The 18052-nt window shown below is 39.3% G+C and overlaps 3 protein-coding genes across 4 annotated transcripts; 1 reads left to right on the forward strand and 2 right to left on the reverse strand.

The window, feature by feature from the left end:
- Positions 1 to 1431: 1431 nt before the first annotated feature.
- On the forward strand, positions 1432 to 8098 carry LOC128368707 (polycomb group RING finger protein 2-like). Of its 2 annotated transcripts, none has more exons than XM_053329566.1 (9): positions 1432 to 2206; positions 2313 to 2440; positions 2814 to 2910; positions 3003 to 3058; positions 3172 to 3301; positions 3577 to 3616; positions 3762 to 3860; positions 5247 to 5327; positions 6813 to 8098. In XM_053329566.1, exons 2-9 carry the CDS (start codon positions 2323 to 2325, stop codon positions 7191 to 7193), a joined length of 1002 nt encoding a protein of 333 aa, XP_053185541.1. In that variant the 5' UTR covers positions 1432 to 2206; positions 2313 to 2322; the 3' UTR covers positions 7194 to 8098. The 2 variants fall into 2 exon arrangements, with proteins under 2 accessions (XP_053185541.1, XP_053185549.1); XM_053329574.1 differs by having other exon boundaries at positions 1433 to 1686.
- An 819-nt stretch (positions 8099 to 8917) lies between these two features.
- LOC128368767 (CDGSH iron-sulfur domain-containing protein 3, mitochondrial-like) lies at positions 8918 to 11303 on the reverse strand. The gene is made up of 3 exons (XM_053329648.1): positions 11171 to 11303; positions 10140 to 10256; positions 8918 to 10036 (listed from the first exon to the last, which is right to left on the reverse strand). Exons 1-3 carry the CDS (start codon positions 11255 to 11257, stop codon positions 9851 to 9853), a joined length of 390 nt encoding a protein of 129 aa, XP_053185623.1. The 5' UTR covers positions 11258 to 11303; the 3' UTR covers positions 8918 to 9850.
- Positions 11304 to 12595: 1292 nt separating this feature from the next.
- On the reverse strand, positions 12596 to 16883 carry LOC128368759 (CDGSH iron-sulfur domain-containing protein 3, mitochondrial-like). The gene is made up of 3 exons (XM_053329636.1): positions 16690 to 16883; positions 15881 to 15997; positions 12596 to 12992 (listed from the first exon to the last, which is right to left on the reverse strand). The coding sequence occupies exons 1-3, from the start codon at positions 16774 to 16776 to the stop codon at positions 12804 to 12806; spliced, it is 393 nt and encodes a 130-aa protein (XP_053185611.1). The 5' UTR covers positions 16777 to 16883; the 3' UTR covers positions 12596 to 12803.
- Between the last annotated feature and the right edge of the window lie 1169 nt (positions 16884 to 18052).

The following is an 18052-nucleotide window of genomic DNA, read 5'->3' on the forward strand; positions in this document are numbered from 1 at the left end:
TTGTTCTTTCATATCGTCATCCTCACAGAATCATTTTGTGACAACACAATGTATGTTTCATGTCTGCACTGTATTCAACTGTAAATGTTCAGTCTGTCAAATTTCTACCCCATAAACACCATTTTTATTTATGAGCTAATGCTGAGTCCTGTTTTATTAATCATACTTATATATTTACATATGTCGCTCTGCAGTCTGCAGTCTTGGTATTCATGTCTTTTTTTTTTTACGAGTTGTCTCCAGGGCTTTCTCTGAGTTTAGGATGAACGTTTTGAAGAACTCTGCCTCCCCCTGCAGCAACACCGGTACTTAAAGGGGCCGCTGACTCTTCAAGAGTTTACAGTATCTACTATTACACCATCTGGTGATACTCAGTGCTTTTATACCGTGTCATATTTTTTGCTGCCCTATCAGTGTGTAAATCTATGCAGATTTAATCATGATGACAATCTTTACGAACAGGAGATTTTTACTCTAAGTTAAAGCCCTCCTCCACTCTAAAATGTGTTGCTTATTGTTCTTTCTGAATGTTTTCACTGTGCAAAATAAAGTATGTGGAGGGTTCAACACTAGAATGTTGTTTTCACATTCATCATCTGAAGGAGGAATGTTTCTCTGTGCTCATCTTAAACTTTTAAAGCATGTACATTTCTTTCAAGATGATTTATGACATCACAACTGGTTTGGAGCCAATTGTCGTGTACAACTTATATAAGTGTGATGTTGAAACTTTAAGTCTCCGTGCACAAACATTAAGAATGGACTTTACAGTGAAGTAGGAGACATCTTGTGATCCAGTAGTTAAACTATGTATTTATACTGTATTTTTAAATGAGGGAGGAGTAGGATGTAATTTTAGAAATTGTTCCCAAGCTATTTTATTGTTTTTTAGGAATAGTATTTTCATTTGCATTTGTACATATGTGAAAGGGATCTATACATGGTTAAACACTGACTTAAAACATAATTTAAAAAATGTTTTTCCTTCACTGAATTGTTTTAATTATTACATTTTAGCTCATATCTTACCTGTAGACTACACTGAAAACAATCTAAGCTTTTATTTCTGGCAGCTATAATATTTGCCTGTACATCTGTTCATGACGTTTATCAGATTTACTTAAGTAAACTAGATATCATTATTATACATGGTTTATTATTTTTTAAATCTGATTATTTTGTAGATATCTAATTTAAATATCGTGTTTATTTAATTTAGTTTAATCGAATAATAGATTAAATGGAATCGGAACGAGGCTGGCCAGTCTCCAGGTACTTGAAACAGAACTGGGGCCCCGGGCCATGAGGCCTGCAGGGCCTCTCTGCAGACACAATCATTCACTGAGATTGAGAGCAATAGAGGGCGTGGTTAATCCTGTCGCATCCTTCCAGATTTATCCACACCAATTAATGAAACAAACGTGGAATGAAAAGTAAAGTGTTGTCCGGGCCCGTGCGTGGTGTGTGTGGGTGCGCAGAGTGTTGAGCAGGGGCCTGCACAGACAGTGGATACCCTGTATGCCCCGTGAACCAGGCGACAAAATAATATCACGTGATCCAAAATGGGCTGTCCTCTGACGGTGCTGAAAAAAGCCATTTTCTGGCGCTGCTGCAAATTCTGTCCAAGTCCAAATAATTTACCTGGATCGTGTTTGGGAGGAGAGGGAAACTTTGATGTGTAATCAGGTAGGAACCGATCGCTGTTTATCGGGCGCGACGCTCCGCTGTTTGCTGAGGCGCAACACAAAGTGCACGGTGTCACATTTTCAGTCTCTCTCTTGTTCGCCTCCTGATACAGCCCTGTCAGTGAATTTAAGATGGCTGCTTTGTGTACCAGTGTGAGTTTGTGTGGCTCTGCACCCCCCTCAGTGTTGCTGTTTTCACTGGATGTGTTTGGTCGTGGCTCTCGGTCGGAGCTCCGGAGAAATGGAAACGCTCTTTGTTGGTCCGCTGGTGGAGGAGCAGAGCTGATGCACAAGATGAGGCCACACAGGGGCTATTGAATAGTCGGCTGCTGTGTACCAGCACATAGCCCTGCATTCAGCTGCACGGCTCCTGCTTTCTGCCTTATTTCTCGTTCCAACATGTCATTACACTCGTATTTGTTGGCCATCAGTTCTTTGTTGTGGTTTCACAACCTGCTGTCCCAAGGACGAGCTGCAGACATTGTCTGATGGAGCTCTGAGGCTGCACTCATTCACCATATGTGAGAGAACTAATAGTCTCACTGAGCATTATTCACGTTTAATATACATGCTGCTGTGCATTGCTGTGGAATAGGACTGCTCATGTTGTTTGTTTTTCCTTTGCAGATCTGTCCAGATGGATAAAATGCAGCCAAACCGGATTAAAATCACAGATCTGAATCCACACCTCACATGCCCACTGTGCGCTGGTTACTTAGTTGATGCTACCACCATCGTAGAGTGCCTGCACTCCTGTGAGTCTTCTCTTCCATGCATGCACTGTGTTTTCATGAAGCTCTTGCTAATGCTGTGATTTTAAGCAGGAGAGGATGTACTGTGACTCCTCCTTTAATGTGCATTTTATAACAGAGAGGCTTATCGATTGGTTGATTAATCCTGCAATGCACAAAGTTCTAATGCTACATTGTTGTTGACATTGTGTTGATTGACACATTGTATAAACAGTGGAGGCTGGTGATGGACTGATTGCATTATACTTGAATTTTGAGTAAAAAGATATGAAAGCTAGTATTGAGTTATGTTAGATTCCACTAATAATAATGACTCTGAGTCCATTAACTACACATTAACACTATTACTGATGTTTTCTCGTGTGTCTCTGCTCAGTTTGTAAAACATGCATCGTTGCCTTTCTGGAGACAAATAAGTTCTGTCCTCGATGTGACGTCCAGGTTCATAAGACATGTCCACAGCTCAGCATCAGGTGAGCGAGAATGCTCTTGATCAGGTTTTTTTTAAATGCCTTTGCAATGAGTGTTGTACTTAATAACTTCATTTTATGTAATGTTTTCCTAGAGCGGACAAAACTCTACAAGATATAGTTTATAAGCTTGTTCCAGGGTTATTCAAAGGTAAGATCCACCTTCCCTTCTACTGCTTTTGTCTTATTTTCCTATTTTCCAAAGCATGTCTGTGTCAGAGGACGCTTATATCATTTTTTCCCCCTTCGTCTGCCGCCAATCAGATGAGATGAAGCGGAGGCGGGACTTCTACGCAGAGAACCGCGTTCTGGAACCGGGAGAAGTCGTGGAGACGTTTAACATAGCAGAGGACGAAATCATCAGTCTGTCCATACAGTTCTACGAGAGGAACAAGTGAGTCGCCCCTTTTTGTTATTTTCAAATGGCGGGAGCGAAAAATCTTAACGTTTGGTGTGGAAAGTAGCTTTTGAGGTGAATCATCATTGTCTGGCCGTTGGAAAAAAGCAAAAGAAATACTGCGTGCATGAGTCAAGTTTCATCATAAATGAGTAGTGAAAGTAATATGTGGCAACTGATCATCCTGTGTGTGTTTCTGAATATACTACTCTGTATGTTCTGTGTGTTGTTTTTAACCAACCCTTGCTTTGCATTTGACATTTTTCCTGCAGAAACAATGAGAGGCAGCGTGCAGAGCTGGATGGAGACAAGGTAAAGTCCTGATTACAGTGTAGAAATAACAGAGGGGTGAAGCAGTAGCTGCAGCCCTTCACAGTTGATTTACCTGTTTAATGTGGTTTCCTGGTCCTCACGCTGGATTTGTATCTACCCCGCTGCTCCTCTCCTTTGTTCTCAGTCCAACGGTAAACGCTTCCTGCAGTGCCCGGCAGCCATGTCCGTCATGCACTTAGCAAAGTTCCTCAGGAGCAAGATGGATATACCCAGCAACTACAGGGTAATCACACACACACATATACACACACACTGATTCTGATTATGTGGCATTTAGAGTAAGAAGGTGGCGATGGGAAAGATTTGCATACAATTGGTGAACACGGTTGGACGATGCTCTACATGGTCATTAAAGCACCTTATCTGCTCAGTTAGTGTTCAGTTACATCTGTATTTGTTTGCTTTTTCTGGCACTAACTTATCATTCACAGCCAAATCAGATAAATCGAAACATTCGGGAATAGCTTTCCCGTCGGTAATTACAACTCCGATGTTGGCGAGAAAAGTATTTACAGGTCGGAAACTGGTCGTTACTCTAAATCCAACAGTGCATTGATAAGAGAAGTGATTTGAGGTCTGACCACTGGGCTGCTTTGATTGGCCTTTGATTAAAGTTGCCAATTTGTGTCTTTTAAAAATGATGACATCACAGTGAAGTTGTATTATTAGGGCTGCACCTATGATTAGTTTCATTATCAGATAATCTTTATGTCTAGTAAATGTCAAGAAATAGTGAAAAATACCTGTGATTGTTGCTTAGTGACCATGGTGACGTCTTCAAGATATTTAGTTTCCTGTAATGTATGATACAGAAAAGCTTTATAACCTCATATTTGAGAGGCTACAACAGCTTTTTTATTATTGATTTATTGATTATTGATTATCTGTCTGTTATTTTCGTGATTAATCTATTAGTTGCTTGGTCTATGAAATGTTAGAAAGTGGTGAAAAACTCTGAAAACCCAGCATGATGTCCTCAAATTGTCTTGATCGACAGTCCACAACCCAAATATATTTAGTTTACATCATAGAAGACTAAAGAAAACAGAAAGTTTACAGAATTTATACCTTTTTTTCTTCAAAGAAGGACTCAAAAAGTTTTGATCAGCTATCAAAATAGTTGCTGATTAATTTTGTATTGAGCGACCAATCAATTAGTCGACTAATCATTGCAGCTCGATTTCACACATGATTAAATATTTGCTGCTTCAGTTAAAACATGCTGGTGAAACTGTAAATGGAATAGTGTGTTACTGAAAGGCAGAAAACCTGTTTGAGTTGGGCTTTGTGATATACAGATAAAATCAAATTTCACAATATTTTTTCACCAAATACCTTGATATCACTATCACAAAACAATATGTACAAAATATCTACACAATGAGATTTTTGATAAATAATCATCAGAAATGTGGATATAAGGACAAAGTGTGTAAAGGCAGGTAATAGAACAGCTAGAACAGTTTGGTAAGTTCTGAAAATGACATCATTTTACTGTAATGCTACCTTTTAAAACCAGGAAAAGACAACAGTTATGACATATTGCGATATCCAAATCCCAAGGTGAAATCTGCTCTCATATATTAAATGTTGTGACTGTGTGTTCCAGGTGGAGGTGTTGTACGGGGACGAGCCCCTGAAGGACTACTACACACTAATGGATATTGCTTACTTCTACGAGTGGAGACGAGTGAGTGACAGCTTTCATACCTTCCTTTTTTATTTTTTTGCCTGCATGCTTTCTTTACATGAACTGTGTGATGGAGTTCATGTTGGCTTGAAATAAGAAAATACTGATTATAGATGTAAATCACAGCTGTCTGGGTAAGATGATCAAACATATAGAAACCAGAGAGGAATCAATAATGAAGCTGTGTTATGCTTAGCAATGTGGTAATTTAATCATTTAACAATAAGACGAGCTGCTTCTCATGTGTAATCATTTCAGAACGTTCATGTACAAATACAAGTAAGACATACTTGATTTGACTGCTATGTGTTTAGATTGATTACGTAGGAGGCAGCCAATGGGAGCTGTTCGTGTATCTCCACTCTGTGAACATGTGAATGGACTATTGGTTGATGGAGTTGTTAGAAAACTTGTTCTTCCTTGTTTGGTACACTGAAGTATTTTTGAGAAACTGCAATACACTGATCTTGATCTTTTTTGCTGTTGTACAAGAAATGGTCATATTCCCATAATTCTCAGTTTCCACCGAGTTCAATGTTTGATTGTCTTGTCGGTTTGAATTTCACATCATGGCTTGTTCCTACTCCAATCTACACTATCACATGCCAAAAACACAGTTAGTTAAAGTTTAAATACAAATAAAGCTCAAGCTAAATTCTGTATAGAGGATTAGATTTCTTGTTTCTAGTCTCTACAAGTTGATCTGTGTCCTGTACTGGATTAAACTGCCTGGGTTAGGTAGGAGACTGCCTGGGTTAGGTAGGAGACTGCCTGGGTTAGGTAGGAGACTGCCGAAAAAAACTTGGAAACATGTTTGAAAAATTGGCAACCCCATTGTTAAATGTAAACAATCAGGATCACTGGGCTAAAACAGGTGTGTGATGATTCAACTAGGATTTATGTTATAACACTTCCTGCTAATATCAGCCTTCCTCTTTACCTCAAAGCCTGTAAGCTCTCTCTGAAGATGTAAACCTTTAAAACAAGTGGTTGACTCTTTAAAAAAAGTCCTGGTAGTTTCCTGAAACAGCTGGGCATTGTAGTTCTTAAACAAGCATTACTCAAACAGGAGTATATCATGCTTTTGGTGGGGACTATTTTCAGCGGTGGAATGATACACGTTTGTTGCTCTGGTATTTCTAGCAGCAGGATGGTGGATGTGGGATTGATTTAAAAATAAACTACGGTGCCCATGTTTGTGGACATGAAGGAACATGTCGTCCAAGGCACCAGTGTGGCCCGTTGAAGGGGTTTTGGACAGAAATTGGAGCGCTATGCTACAGAGGAATAGCATGTATCAAATTTTAGCTTAGTGGATAATAGGCTAGTTGATAGTAGCATCAGTTTGTTGATGTTCTGTTCCGGTCTATTCATGGGATTTGTTGACAATAAGAATAGTTTCCCTCATGTATACATTTGCCTACACACTGATGTATTTTAGAGGCTCAGTGCTAAAAGTGTGTGTGTGTGTATACCTCTATGCAGACCGGACCCATCCCCCTGCAGTATCTGGTCAAACCCACCCGGAAGCGCAGGAGGGCGTCCCAGTCCGCCGCCCAGGGCCACTCCGACGGTGTCAACACCAGTCCGACGTCAGAGAGCGACTCCCAGAGCGACAAAGTCCACAGTCCCGCCGCAGCCCAGCCGCCCCGAGCCTCCACGCAGTCCAGCCCCGTGTCCCACAACCTCCCCCCAGCCATCCAAAGCTCCAACGGTACCACCGTGCCCAACAACACTCAGCGACACACTCACGCCTCCAAACAGGGCGCCAACGCTCGGAAGGTGACTGTCAACGGTACGAGCCCAGGGGCCAGCAAAGAGGAAGCGAGGGGCGGAGATAAAAGCGCTTTGCCCCCTACGACCTAATACGCTCTCACAGGGGAGGACCGCAGGGAGGACAGTGTTTGAATTGCTCCCTTTTCTTTCTACAGAGCAAAAAGAGGAAAAAAAAAAAGACGAACTCGAGCCTCCTTCCTTCTGGACGGACGTGAGGCAAATTACTGTTATCATTATTTCAGCAGGAAAAGACTGAAAAGTGCAGCCAAATAGACACTTGTACGTATGTGTGTGTGTGTGTGCGTGTGCGTGTGTGCGTTTATGTGTGTTAGACTAGAAACAGTGCACACATACAGACTGTACAGTATGTATCAAATGTGAGCATGTGTGCATACATATGTATAAACTTATCTTTTATACAAGATATTGTAATCGTTTTGTATTGTATATGCAGTGGGTCTGTTTCATTTCATAGTCCTATCAACTTTATTTTTTTTGATTTGGCTTCCATAAAACGACAAAATGCTGAAAAGCGTTGCAGTGCGAATCACTGCGGAAGTTGGATGTAAAAAAAAGAAAGAAAAAAAAGTAGAAAAAAAGCTGATTTTTTTTTTTGCCCTTTGGACGGTCATTTTAGTAACTGCTGTATAAGTGTCCAGTATAAGCAACGCCGCTCATCAGGTGACAACCGTACATTACATAAAACTGTTGATGCACTTTCTTTCTGTAAGGTCAGATCACACAATGCAAACCGTCAAGTATTTTTTTTTCCCAAACCGGAGAAGAGAGAAACATTTCCTAAATAAATTTCCAAGCACTACCAAGCTCACAAGCAGATGTTTGTCAGCAGACCACGTACCTTCTCTCATGGCAGTCGGAAGAACTCAAAAGGGATTTGAATATTTGGCCATTTATGTTGTAGTTCCATAAAAAAAATATTTCAACATTCCTTTTGTTTCTGTTCAACGATGATACTTTTTTTTTTTTTTTTTAAATCAGCCATATGTGCATGTTTTAGGTAAATAAAATGTTTACTTGCTAGGTTTTTCTGAGCTGAGTGTCCTGTTTCATGATTTGTGGAAGATTGTGAAGTATACTGTTGTGTTGCAGCAAACATTGATGATAAAAGAAACAAACTACTCAACATTTAGATCATTTAAACAGAATCAGGCAGTTCTGTTACATAATTAAGGCTACATTATTCAATAACAGCTTTCTTCAGGGAGCCACCTTGCAAAGTGCCAATGTCACTCTGTCATCATGGTATCATCTTCAAACAGACCAGATACAATGTTTTATTGTCTCAGAGCTTTTAAGTGATAAACTGAACAGAAATGATTAGAGAAAAGTGACTTTGCCCATTACCATCATATATCTGATTTGATATGATCAGTAATTCAGCTGCTCTCTGCTCTGTTTGGACAACACACACTAAACAGGCAGAATCTCCTTAATCTCTATCAGATTGTGTAAATGTTAAACAAAAGTAGTGCTGACATTGAAAAGCATCATTTGGTAAATATAAAAGAAAGGACTCATCGTGTAACAAGCAGCCCATCTGAATCAGAAAACCATGTTCTGCCATGTCCCTTTTTTTTTTTTTTTTTTTTTTTAGGGTTTGTGTGATCACATACAGTTGAGTGTCTAAAGGTCCAAAACCACTCACCAAGATCCCTGCAGTCATTATTCAGCCTCTTACACCAGCTATCTCTTAATGAGTTTTTGGGAACTGATTGAGCCTTCAGTCAGTGTGCAACATTATCTAGTGCTCCTGTTACAGAGCTGCTGTGTGAAGACATGGAGAAAGGTTTTTGAGTGTAGTCATCCTTTAAGTGCTGCATTGTTAAGAAGTCTTGTGCTTGTTTCCAACATCGTACATGCCTTATTTTAGGGATTTCCAACCTTTTCATCAGTAGACACACACAAATATGTGATCTGTAAATGCTGCTTTTTATTAGAAATACTAAGTGACAGAGTGACAGTACAAATTCAGGTTCACAGCTTCAATAAAAACATCTCACTGTACAAGTCCAATGGCAGATAGTACAGTAACAGTTATTGATATTCAGCAACCAGATATAAATACTATAGATCAACACTGAAATCCACATTAACATGAAAAGAAATATTCAACTTTTAAATCAGAGAGTTTATAAGTCAGCAGTGGTTCATCCATTACAAACAGTAGCATTTGATTGTGTACCTGATTAGAAAATTGTGCAAACAAAAGCTCACCAATAATTAATCATTTCTGGGGTTTATATCCAGTGGAGAGTCTGTGATCCTGCCAGTTTGCTCATTTATAGAGTGAACTGTATTCTGCACTACCAAAGACTTTTTGGCTGCATACAGGATGACATTACAACCGTTTATTAAAAAGAGACAGATACTACAGTATAATGGTGAAGCAAAATCTCTACTGGTGGACTCATTTCTGTCATCTTACAGTATATCAGATCACCCACCCCTAATGTTTATGTAACACAATCTCTGTCATATAAAAGACAGAAAGCAGAGGACTGAAGTTAAGGGCTTTGTATCACCACAGTCCTCTGTCAAACAGTTTTGAAATACTGTCAACACTGGATATAAACACTTCATGGTCCATCATGTGTGTGTTTCATGATCTACAAACGCATGAGACCAATATTTATACTCTGCCTCTACAACCAGAGGGCAACTTTGTTCTCCCATATCACGGCTGAGGTTTGTCTGTTCGTCTCTCATCTCAGTGCAACAATCCTTGTTTAGGAGTCGGTGTGTTCATGTAGTGGGGCAGACACTATGAAGTCTTGCTTGTGCGTGCCATCGCAGTAAGGCGGGTTGTTTGTGTACTTGCAACCACACAACCAAACTGTGGTGTCTTTCTCAGGGACAAAGCGTAACGGGGACAGGCCCTGTGCTTTGGTCTTGTGTGCTCCATCGCAAAAAGGCTGAAAGAATAGGATGTGATCAGAGAATGTACAGTATGTACCTTTGTGTACTTTAAATAGAAGAACCAATAAAAGATAAGGTCACAGGTGTTTTTTTTTTTACCTGTTTCTTGCTGTGTCCACAGGTGCACCACGAGTAACGTTTCCCACCTACCAGCTCCACTTTGAAAGGCTTCTTAGAGGGGATGACAGGCTCTGATGGAAGTGTGGATAGATGCACCTGTGGACAGTGGTACTTAGTTAATTTAAATGTAAATACCAGTTCTCAAATGTTTATGTAGTACTGCCTTCTTAACTTGATTAAAGTAAATATTAAGTTGCACTTTTTATGAATAATGCTCAATCCTACATTAACCTAAGCTTTAATCTAAATTGTAATAATAAGTGAAACACCTGTGTGGCTGTGCAGGTGCATTTAAGCAGTGTTGGTGCCAACTACTGTCTCTCATCAGACCTGTTTTTATGGGTTGGAGATGTGCTGTTGGCCTAACTCACAGGAAAACAGCTTTTTCCCAGCAGATACTTAAACGCATCACAACTGAAAAAGCACAGGTGTAAATAATCAATCAAAACGATGGCTGAATTCCGTTTAGCTTCTCCAGTTTCAGGACTCACTATGATGGCTTAACCTACACTTCAATAGAGTAGAGCCATTGTTAATATCATTAGTAAAAACCTGTATTTTTCCTTCTTTGACGAGTCAAAATGTCTGCTGTACTAAAAAAAATAGGCCCTGTCAAAACTGCAGGCTAATTGTTCCCAACTGTAATAAAACTAACATGGGTGACGCGGTCAAACCAAGACGGTCTTGAGGAAAGGTTTAATCAGGCTGTGATTGGAAACAGCTGTGCAAAGGTTTTATAATATTATCCAGTAGGTGGCACTGTATACTCTGTACACACTGCTGCTCCATAAACTACTGTTAGCTGGTTGTGTGGGTCGAGTATTCGATTTAAGTGTATTAAATGCCTCAAAATTGTACGTAGGTGTACATTATAGTTACGTTTAGTGCCTGGAAAAATACTGTCACACAGTTTAAATGAAACGACGCCGGTCGGCAGAGGAGAAAACCCCGACATATGAGTTTGCTAGTTACACAACAGAGTCAGTGTGATAATAAAAGGTTACAGTTACCTTGAGAGCTACCATAGCGTTTATCCAAGGTTGCCTGAAGGTTAAACTGATCCACTTGTGGTCTAATTTGGTCACCAGTGTACTCATATTTCCACAATAACAGCTGACATTAAACGCTACTAACGTAAAAGTCCTCCACGCAACATGACGCAACTGTGACGTGATTTAGAGAAACGCCGCGTTGACGTCAATCAAAACAGCGGAGAAGCGGTGATATGGACGTGACAACCGTCAATCAACTGGACGAGCTGCTGCTTGGATAGACGCTTCCTGAAGGAGTCACGTGGTGGCAGCAGAGCGGTCAGCGTTGATTTTAATGCTGGCCGACAGAAAAAAAAGGAAATAAAACCTGTGCAGGGTTATTCAGAGTAGAGCTTTAAGCCCAGCCTGAGAGGTCATGTTATCACTGTTTAGTTCTAGCACAGTGAATTATTACATTTACTACTACAAAAGCTACAATGAATAAATATTGTGGTCATATTTAAACCATTCATATATTGAACCTTGTACAAAATATTGTCAATCAGCAGTTTCTGTGCAAAATAATCTGAAAAAAACCCAAACCAAAACAGACATTATATTGTTGAAACTGTAATATTTTTTCTTAAGACATCGCAGGCAGTTCTTCTGTTTTGTAATTGTTATTGAAAAGTGATAATATGTTTGATATATTATTTGTAGGTTATTATACAATGGTCCAGCCCACATTGGGTTGTGTGTGGCCCTTGAACTAAAATGAGATTTTCCTGATCAAGACCATAGAAAAATAAATACAAGTAAACATGTCAATAGGATTCCCCTTTTTTGGAGAAGATCAGTTAATAATAATTTTTTTTAGTCCAGAGTGACAGATTGTATGTCTTCAGACCAGCATAAACTTGCTTTTAAAGCACAGAAGCAGCATTCAGTTTCTATGCTGCACATATATAGAACCAACTCACAGAAATCTGCAGCTCTGCACCAATTCTCAGTTCCTTTTAAAATCAGGGCCGGTGACGTATAGTTTCCTGGACTATACATTTCCATTCCCCCCTAGCTTATTTTTACTTACTATTTAAGTTTTTCAGTTTCTATTTAACAACAGTTCCACCAAAGAGATATTTCCTCTCTAAACTTCTGACTCATTTCAATAGAAGTTCTTCTGTAAGTATTTTAAATGCAACACTTTTGTAATAGATTCAAGATTCAAGATTCAATACTTTATTGCCATGTCGACATAGTTGATTGGAATGTGTTTCTGTGGGTCTCACAAATACACCAACATTCCCTCTCAGCATTCCAAGATAAAAACAAGAGCATAGAAATAAAAACTAAGTAAGAGTAAAATAAATAGAACAGAGTATTTTTTACATTGTTTTCTTGATATTTTTACATAAGAACCTGAGTACTTCTTCCATCTCTCATCTTTGAACCAACACAAAAAACTGTTTTTGAAGCATTTTAATTGGTTATGAATAATTCATATTTGAATAAACATGAACAAACACTTATACAGAGTATTCAATCAGACGAGTATGGACGGGATAAGTCAGTGCAGGATATCTGGACATTATCACATCCTCCTAACAAAAAGCAAAGCACGTTTGATCCTCGTAGATTGTATACTGCTGTTGAGACAAAGATGGAATTCTTCTCATTTAAATACACCTTTCACCTTCTTCACTACATCCTGGAAGATAACCTTAAAGTGTGAGCCGTCACAGTACGGTGCGTTTTTGGTATGCTTGCAGGCGCACAGCATGACCGCCCTGTCTTTGTCGGGGGTGAAGCGGAGAGGAGAGAAGCTCGGCGCGAGTGTCCTGTGAGCTCCGTCACAGAAAGGCTGTTAGAGAGGAGAAAAGACAGAATATACACATTGTAACATCATCTTCCAATCAGTTCAAAGATGCATTTAATCTTACATCTCTTAAAAAAAAAAGAGAGAAGAAATTTACTAAAATTACTAAGTCTAAATTCAACTGCACCAATACATCATTATAACAGGAATAGATTAGTCAACCCCCCACTATTCTTATACTACAGTGATGATACAAGTACAAAAGCATCACATCTCATTCATTTGAGTGTGTTAATGCTTTTTTAAAAATTTGCATCTCCTCAAATCCCAATTTCACATCAACAAGAAGAACATGTGACCAGGCTGCATGTGCCTGCTGTTTGTGTTCATGTGCTCAGTAATCACTGCTTCATTTCACACATAAACACAAGATTAGGTAGAATTTAAACATATTGCTGCTTACTCCCTAGTAGGCCTGTACAGGTAAATGTAGTGGGATGAGTTATATTGATATATTTGTGTTTAAGTTTTGGAATTTGACAAACTTTCTGGATTTTGATCAGATGCTGTCTATACAGAGTAGGAAAAGCACAGGTGGTATTAATAACATGAATGAGTGTCACCTGTCCTTGTTGCTCTGATAAGTCAGCAGAGTGTGTGTGTGTGTGTGTGTATGTAAACATTAAACTTCACTCAGAAATCATGTAAGTTATCACATCCAATCTGTTAGCTGGTGATGTCAGCAGATCTAAACAATAGAAATGTGCCTATATATATTTTCATAATATTTAAATTGGGCTCTCTGCTTTGCATTAATGGGAGTCTCTCAGTTTGTGATGTTAAGGCTTTCTTCTTTCTTTGGCCATAACTCAAATGATCTTAATAACTTAATATTTATAGGAACAAGTAAGAGTCTTAGATATTTTTTTAAATTATTTTTTAAGTTATAGTTGTACTGTGATAATTGAATGATAGGTTCAGTCATCAAGTTCCCTCTTGGTGTTTCCTTGGACAGTGTTTCCCTGTTGAGCTGTGGTTATAAAAACCCAGTCATGTGTCCATATGAACAGTGAAAGAGGTTTTCCTCACTGTGATCTGTTCATAATGACTATAAAAAGATTCCCTTCATAATGTGCCAACAGTCAGTTGATCTGAAGCTTCATACAGTCATAGCCAAAAATATTGGCACCCCTCCACTTCTGTCATACACCACTTCTACCAGAAAATTACAATTACAGTTTTTGTATTCACATGTTTATTTTTTTTATTTGCATTGGAACAACACAAAAAACAGAGACAAAAAAGTCAAACTTGATACAACTCCACACAGAACTCAAATAATTAACTGGACAAGATTATCAGCACCCTCAGCTTAATGTTTGGTAGCACACTCTGTGGAAAAAAATAACTGAAATCAATCACTTCCTGTAACCATCAACACGTTTCTTACACCTCTCTACTGGAATTCTGGACAACTCCTCTTTTGCAAACTGCTCCAGGTGTTTCAGATATGAAGGATGCCTTCTCCCAGTTGCTGATTTGAGATCTCTGCACAGATGTTCTCTGGGTGTCACATCTGGACTCATTGTTGGCCATTTCACTACTCTTCAGTGCTTTGTCTTTAACCATTTCTGACTGTTCAATGTCTTGTTTTGGGTCATTGTCCTGTTGGAAGACCTCTGACCTCAGGTAGAGACCCTTTTCATTCAGATGGTGATGGATAGTGTGAGCTGACACTGTTGAACCCTGTGTCTGCAAGTCAGCTTGAATTTGTTTGGAAGTTGATCGAGGTCCTTTATCCACAATTTGAACAATCCTTCAATGTAATTTTTCAGCAATTTTTCTCCTCCGTCCACGTCCAGGGAGGTTAGCTACAGGGCCATGGGCTGTAAACTTCTTGATGACATTGAACACAGTGGACACAGGAACATTCAGATCTCTGGAGATGGACGTGTAGCCTTCAGGTTGTCTATGTTTTTCCACAATTTTGGCTCTCAAACCGTCAGACAACTCTTTGCTCTCTTTTCTCCATGTTCAGTGTGGTAAACCAGGACACACGACACACAACACAAAGGTTGAGTCAACTTTTATCTCTGTTTTTTGTATTGTTCCAATGCAAACAAAAGAATTAAACATGTGAATACCAAAACATCTGTAATTGCAACGGTTTTCTGGGAGAGGTGGTGTATTTTCTGACAGAATTGCAGGGGTGTCGATATTTCTGGCCATGACTGTATGAGCAGTGTGAGTTAGTCATATCAAGTAGATATCTGACACATTTACAGTCTTTTTACCATCAAATTCCCTCTTAGTGTTTCCTGTCGAGCTGTGGTGGAAGTATAGTAACAAAAAGAGGAATTAAAACCTAAAAACGTTGAAACATAGACTTGATTTGACTCATTTGGATGGCTGAAGCTTCATATTAGCTTCAGATTAACTTTTAAATCCATTTTTACACAGAAGGAGGAGGACTGTGGATTTAGTCCTCCATCACTTACATTGTAAGTGCATTATGAAGGGATCTTCTAAAAGGTCAGTAGGAACAGAGGGAATGATAACAGCAAGCAAAACAGGTTCCAATGTTCATTTGGGCTCCTGACTGTTTTAAGACAGGCTTGAAAAATTGTGAACATATCCTTTAAGTCAATAAACTTACCATAAAATATTAATATTAACAATGCCAAAACCTAATAAATGATCTGAGCCAGCTTTACGGCTTTTGCACCAGTTTGTGCATTACATTGTTCACAGTCACAGGAACAAAATAAAGTCAATAACCCACAATCTACACATAAAGCTTTAAATAATGTGACTAAATGACTCACATCCTGCTTTTGTTTTGAGCCCAGGTGAGCTCCAGGTGCCTGTAAAACCTGCTGCACCCGCACCCCCACCCCCACCCCTCCCCCTCCCTCCTCTGTGCACAGACTCACCTGCTTCTTGCTGTGACCACAGGCACACCAGGCATAGCGTTTCCCAGCAGACACCTTGACCCTGTAGGGCAAATGGGCCGCAGGGACGGGCTCCGTGGACTGCAGGCGGCACTGCACCTGCAAGACAAAATACACCATTACATGTGGAGCTCTGGAGGATTCATCTCTCCTCACACACACACACACACACACACATACACACACACACACCTACCTGACATTTGATACATTTATCTGGCAATGAAACAATTAAGTTACATGTTTAACCTGCAGACTGATTTACTGATACATAATAATTTATGATGCCAGCTGATAATAAATAAGTCAGAAAGATAAGCTAACTTTATAGCACATGAATGCCAGGTTGTCTGTACTGTGCCCATGTTCTTTGTACCACTGAAGCAAGGCGTGTCAAGTTGTTTTTTATTTAAACAGAGAAGAAAAGAAACAATAGGTGTGGTCAAGGCGTGTCATAACTTTGAAAAACGACCCAGCATTAAACATAACACTAAATTAATGAACAATAAATCTAGTCTATCTGTCTGTTCACATAAAAGAAAGTAAACTACAGGCGTGTTGTATTGTCAATGTCGTGTCACATCTCTGAAATACGACTCGGAAGTAAACGTAACACTAAACTGATTTTTTTTTAAAAAGAAGAGAAAACTGTTTGTTTGTGGAACAGAAAGTGGGTGTGTATTGCTGGTGTCGTGACATAACCCTGAAATACGACGCGACAGTAAACGTAACACTCAACTAATAAGCAATAAAGTGTCAGACTTAGTTTATGTGCTGTGTTCAAGTCTCACCGTCGAGGAGGAAACAGGTAGAAGAGGTCGTCTGAAGGTCTGCGTACATCCTCTCCGCAGTGCGACTAGAAAGATGCCTGCGTTCATTTTCTTGTGAAGTTTAAATGGAAGAAGTCGTGATACTTTCCCGCCGCTTCAAGCATGAAGAGAGAGTACAGACCTTCACAGACACAGACGACTAGCTAGCCTCTAGAAACAAGTTGGATACTAATTTAATAGTTCCAACATGGCTTCAATGCAGTCCAGGTGATTGGACGGTGAATGTAATCAACCAAGGCGATTGGCTGATGAGTGTAAACAGCTGCTTCATATTTCTACACCGCTCCTCCTCTTCCTCCTCTTCCTCCTCCTCTAACAAGCTGACGTTCATTCATGATGTTTAAAGGCGTAATCCTACAAGTAAAACATAAACGAAAATAGTTGCACCCCCTACTACAGACATGAATGCAGATCTTTTACAGTCTATGATGCAGATATAGGCTAAATGTTGGGAACCAGGGGCGGATCTAGGGGTTTAGATATGGGGCTAAGCCCAGGGCACCCAGAGCCAGGGTCAGTTTTCTTCTTTTTTTTGGGATGCTTTGAGGTTTCTTTTAATAGGTAGATTCTTGATGTGTTGATGAAGAAGGAAACCACCGCTGACACGTCTCCTTTGTAAATTTGAAAGGTTTTATTACAAAGGAGAACAGTGTCAAACATCCAATCTCAGAGAGTCCTGGTCCAATCTGAAGCTCTCTCCCTACCCCAATTATTTCACCAATATATATAGTTCCTAGAAAAGTCCACCTTATAAACAAATGGTCAGTCTGTAGAAAATAGCCTCTGTCCTGTCCTTTTATGGCTAGTTTTAACAGATGGTCAATCTGAAGAAATAGCCTCTGTACTATCCTTTTATGGCTAATTCTAACTTTAGGTTAAGTAAACGCTTGTTCAAGTGACACAGGATCTCCCAGGATGTCATTAAATGTCACAGAACCAAGTAGAACAGACACCTCAGGTTCACATGTGCAGAATTTAATTTTACTGCACTGTATGACTCCTACAAATACTAGTGGTAGTAATGATCTTTTTCGGTCCCTATTAACAATTATCTAACTTACAAGAAACGAGATATAAGAATAAAATATGCATAAAGAATATGCATTAAAAAAATTAACAATAAGACCTTAAATCAAAAGGAAAACAAAAAAAATATTACATTAATTTTGAATCACATTTCACTTATAACACTGCTTCCAATGAAATGTCTTCAGAAGTTTCATTCTTTTTAATAACCTTTTTATTTTTGGGGCTTTTTTGGCCTTTTATAGGATAGTTGGTGGCAGAGAGGCCAATAGAAAACAAGGGGAGAGAGAAAAAGGTA

Source organism: Scomber japonicus, chromosome 2 (assembly GCF_027409825.1).
Source record: "Scomber japonicus isolate fScoJap1 chromosome 2, fScoJap1.pri, whole genome shotgun sequence".
NCBI classification, from domain to species: domain Eukaryota; kingdom Metazoa; phylum Chordata; class Actinopteri; order Scombriformes; family Scombridae; genus Scomber; species Scomber japonicus.

Excerpts from the sequence above, each read along its gene's own strand:
- LOC128368707 (XM_053329566.1), top strand. The coding sequence starts at position 2,323 with ATGGATAAAATGCAGCCAAACCGGATTAAAATCACAGATCTGAATCCA. Across the intron at positions 3,059-3,171 it reads TGTTCCAGGGTTATTCAAAG|ATGAGATGAAGCGGAGGCGG; the intron begins GTAAGATCCACC and ends GCCGCCAATCAG. Across the intron at positions 3,861-5,246 it reads ATATACCCAGCAACTACAGG|GTGGAGGTGTTGTACGGGGA; the intron begins GTAATCACACAC and ends TGTGTGTTCCAG.
- LOC128368767 (XM_053329648.1), bottom strand. The coding sequence starts at position 11,257 with ATGAGTACACTGGTGACCAAATTAGACCACAAGTGGATCAGTTTAACC. Across the intron at positions 10,257-11,170 it reads ACGCTATGGTAGCTCTCAAG|GTGCATCTATCCACACTTCC; the intron begins GTAACTGTAACC and ends CACTGTCCACAG. Across the intron at positions 10,037-10,139 it reads GTGGACACAGCAAGAAACAG|CCTTTTTGCGATGGAGCACA; the intron begins GTAAAAAAAAAA and ends CTATTCTTTCAG.
- LOC128368759 (XM_053329636.1), bottom strand. The coding sequence starts at position 16,776 with ATGAACGCAGGCATCTTTCTAGTCGCACTGCGGAGAGGATGTACGCAG. Across the intron at positions 15,998-16,689 it reads TACCTGTTTCCTCCTCGACG|GTGCAGTGCCGCCTGCAGTC; the intron begins GTGAGACTTGAA and ends TTTGTCTTGCAG. Across the intron at positions 12,993-15,880 it reads GTGGTCACAGCAAGAAGCAG|CCTTTCTGTGACGGAGCTCA; the intron begins GTGAGTCTGTGC and ends CCTCTCTAACAG.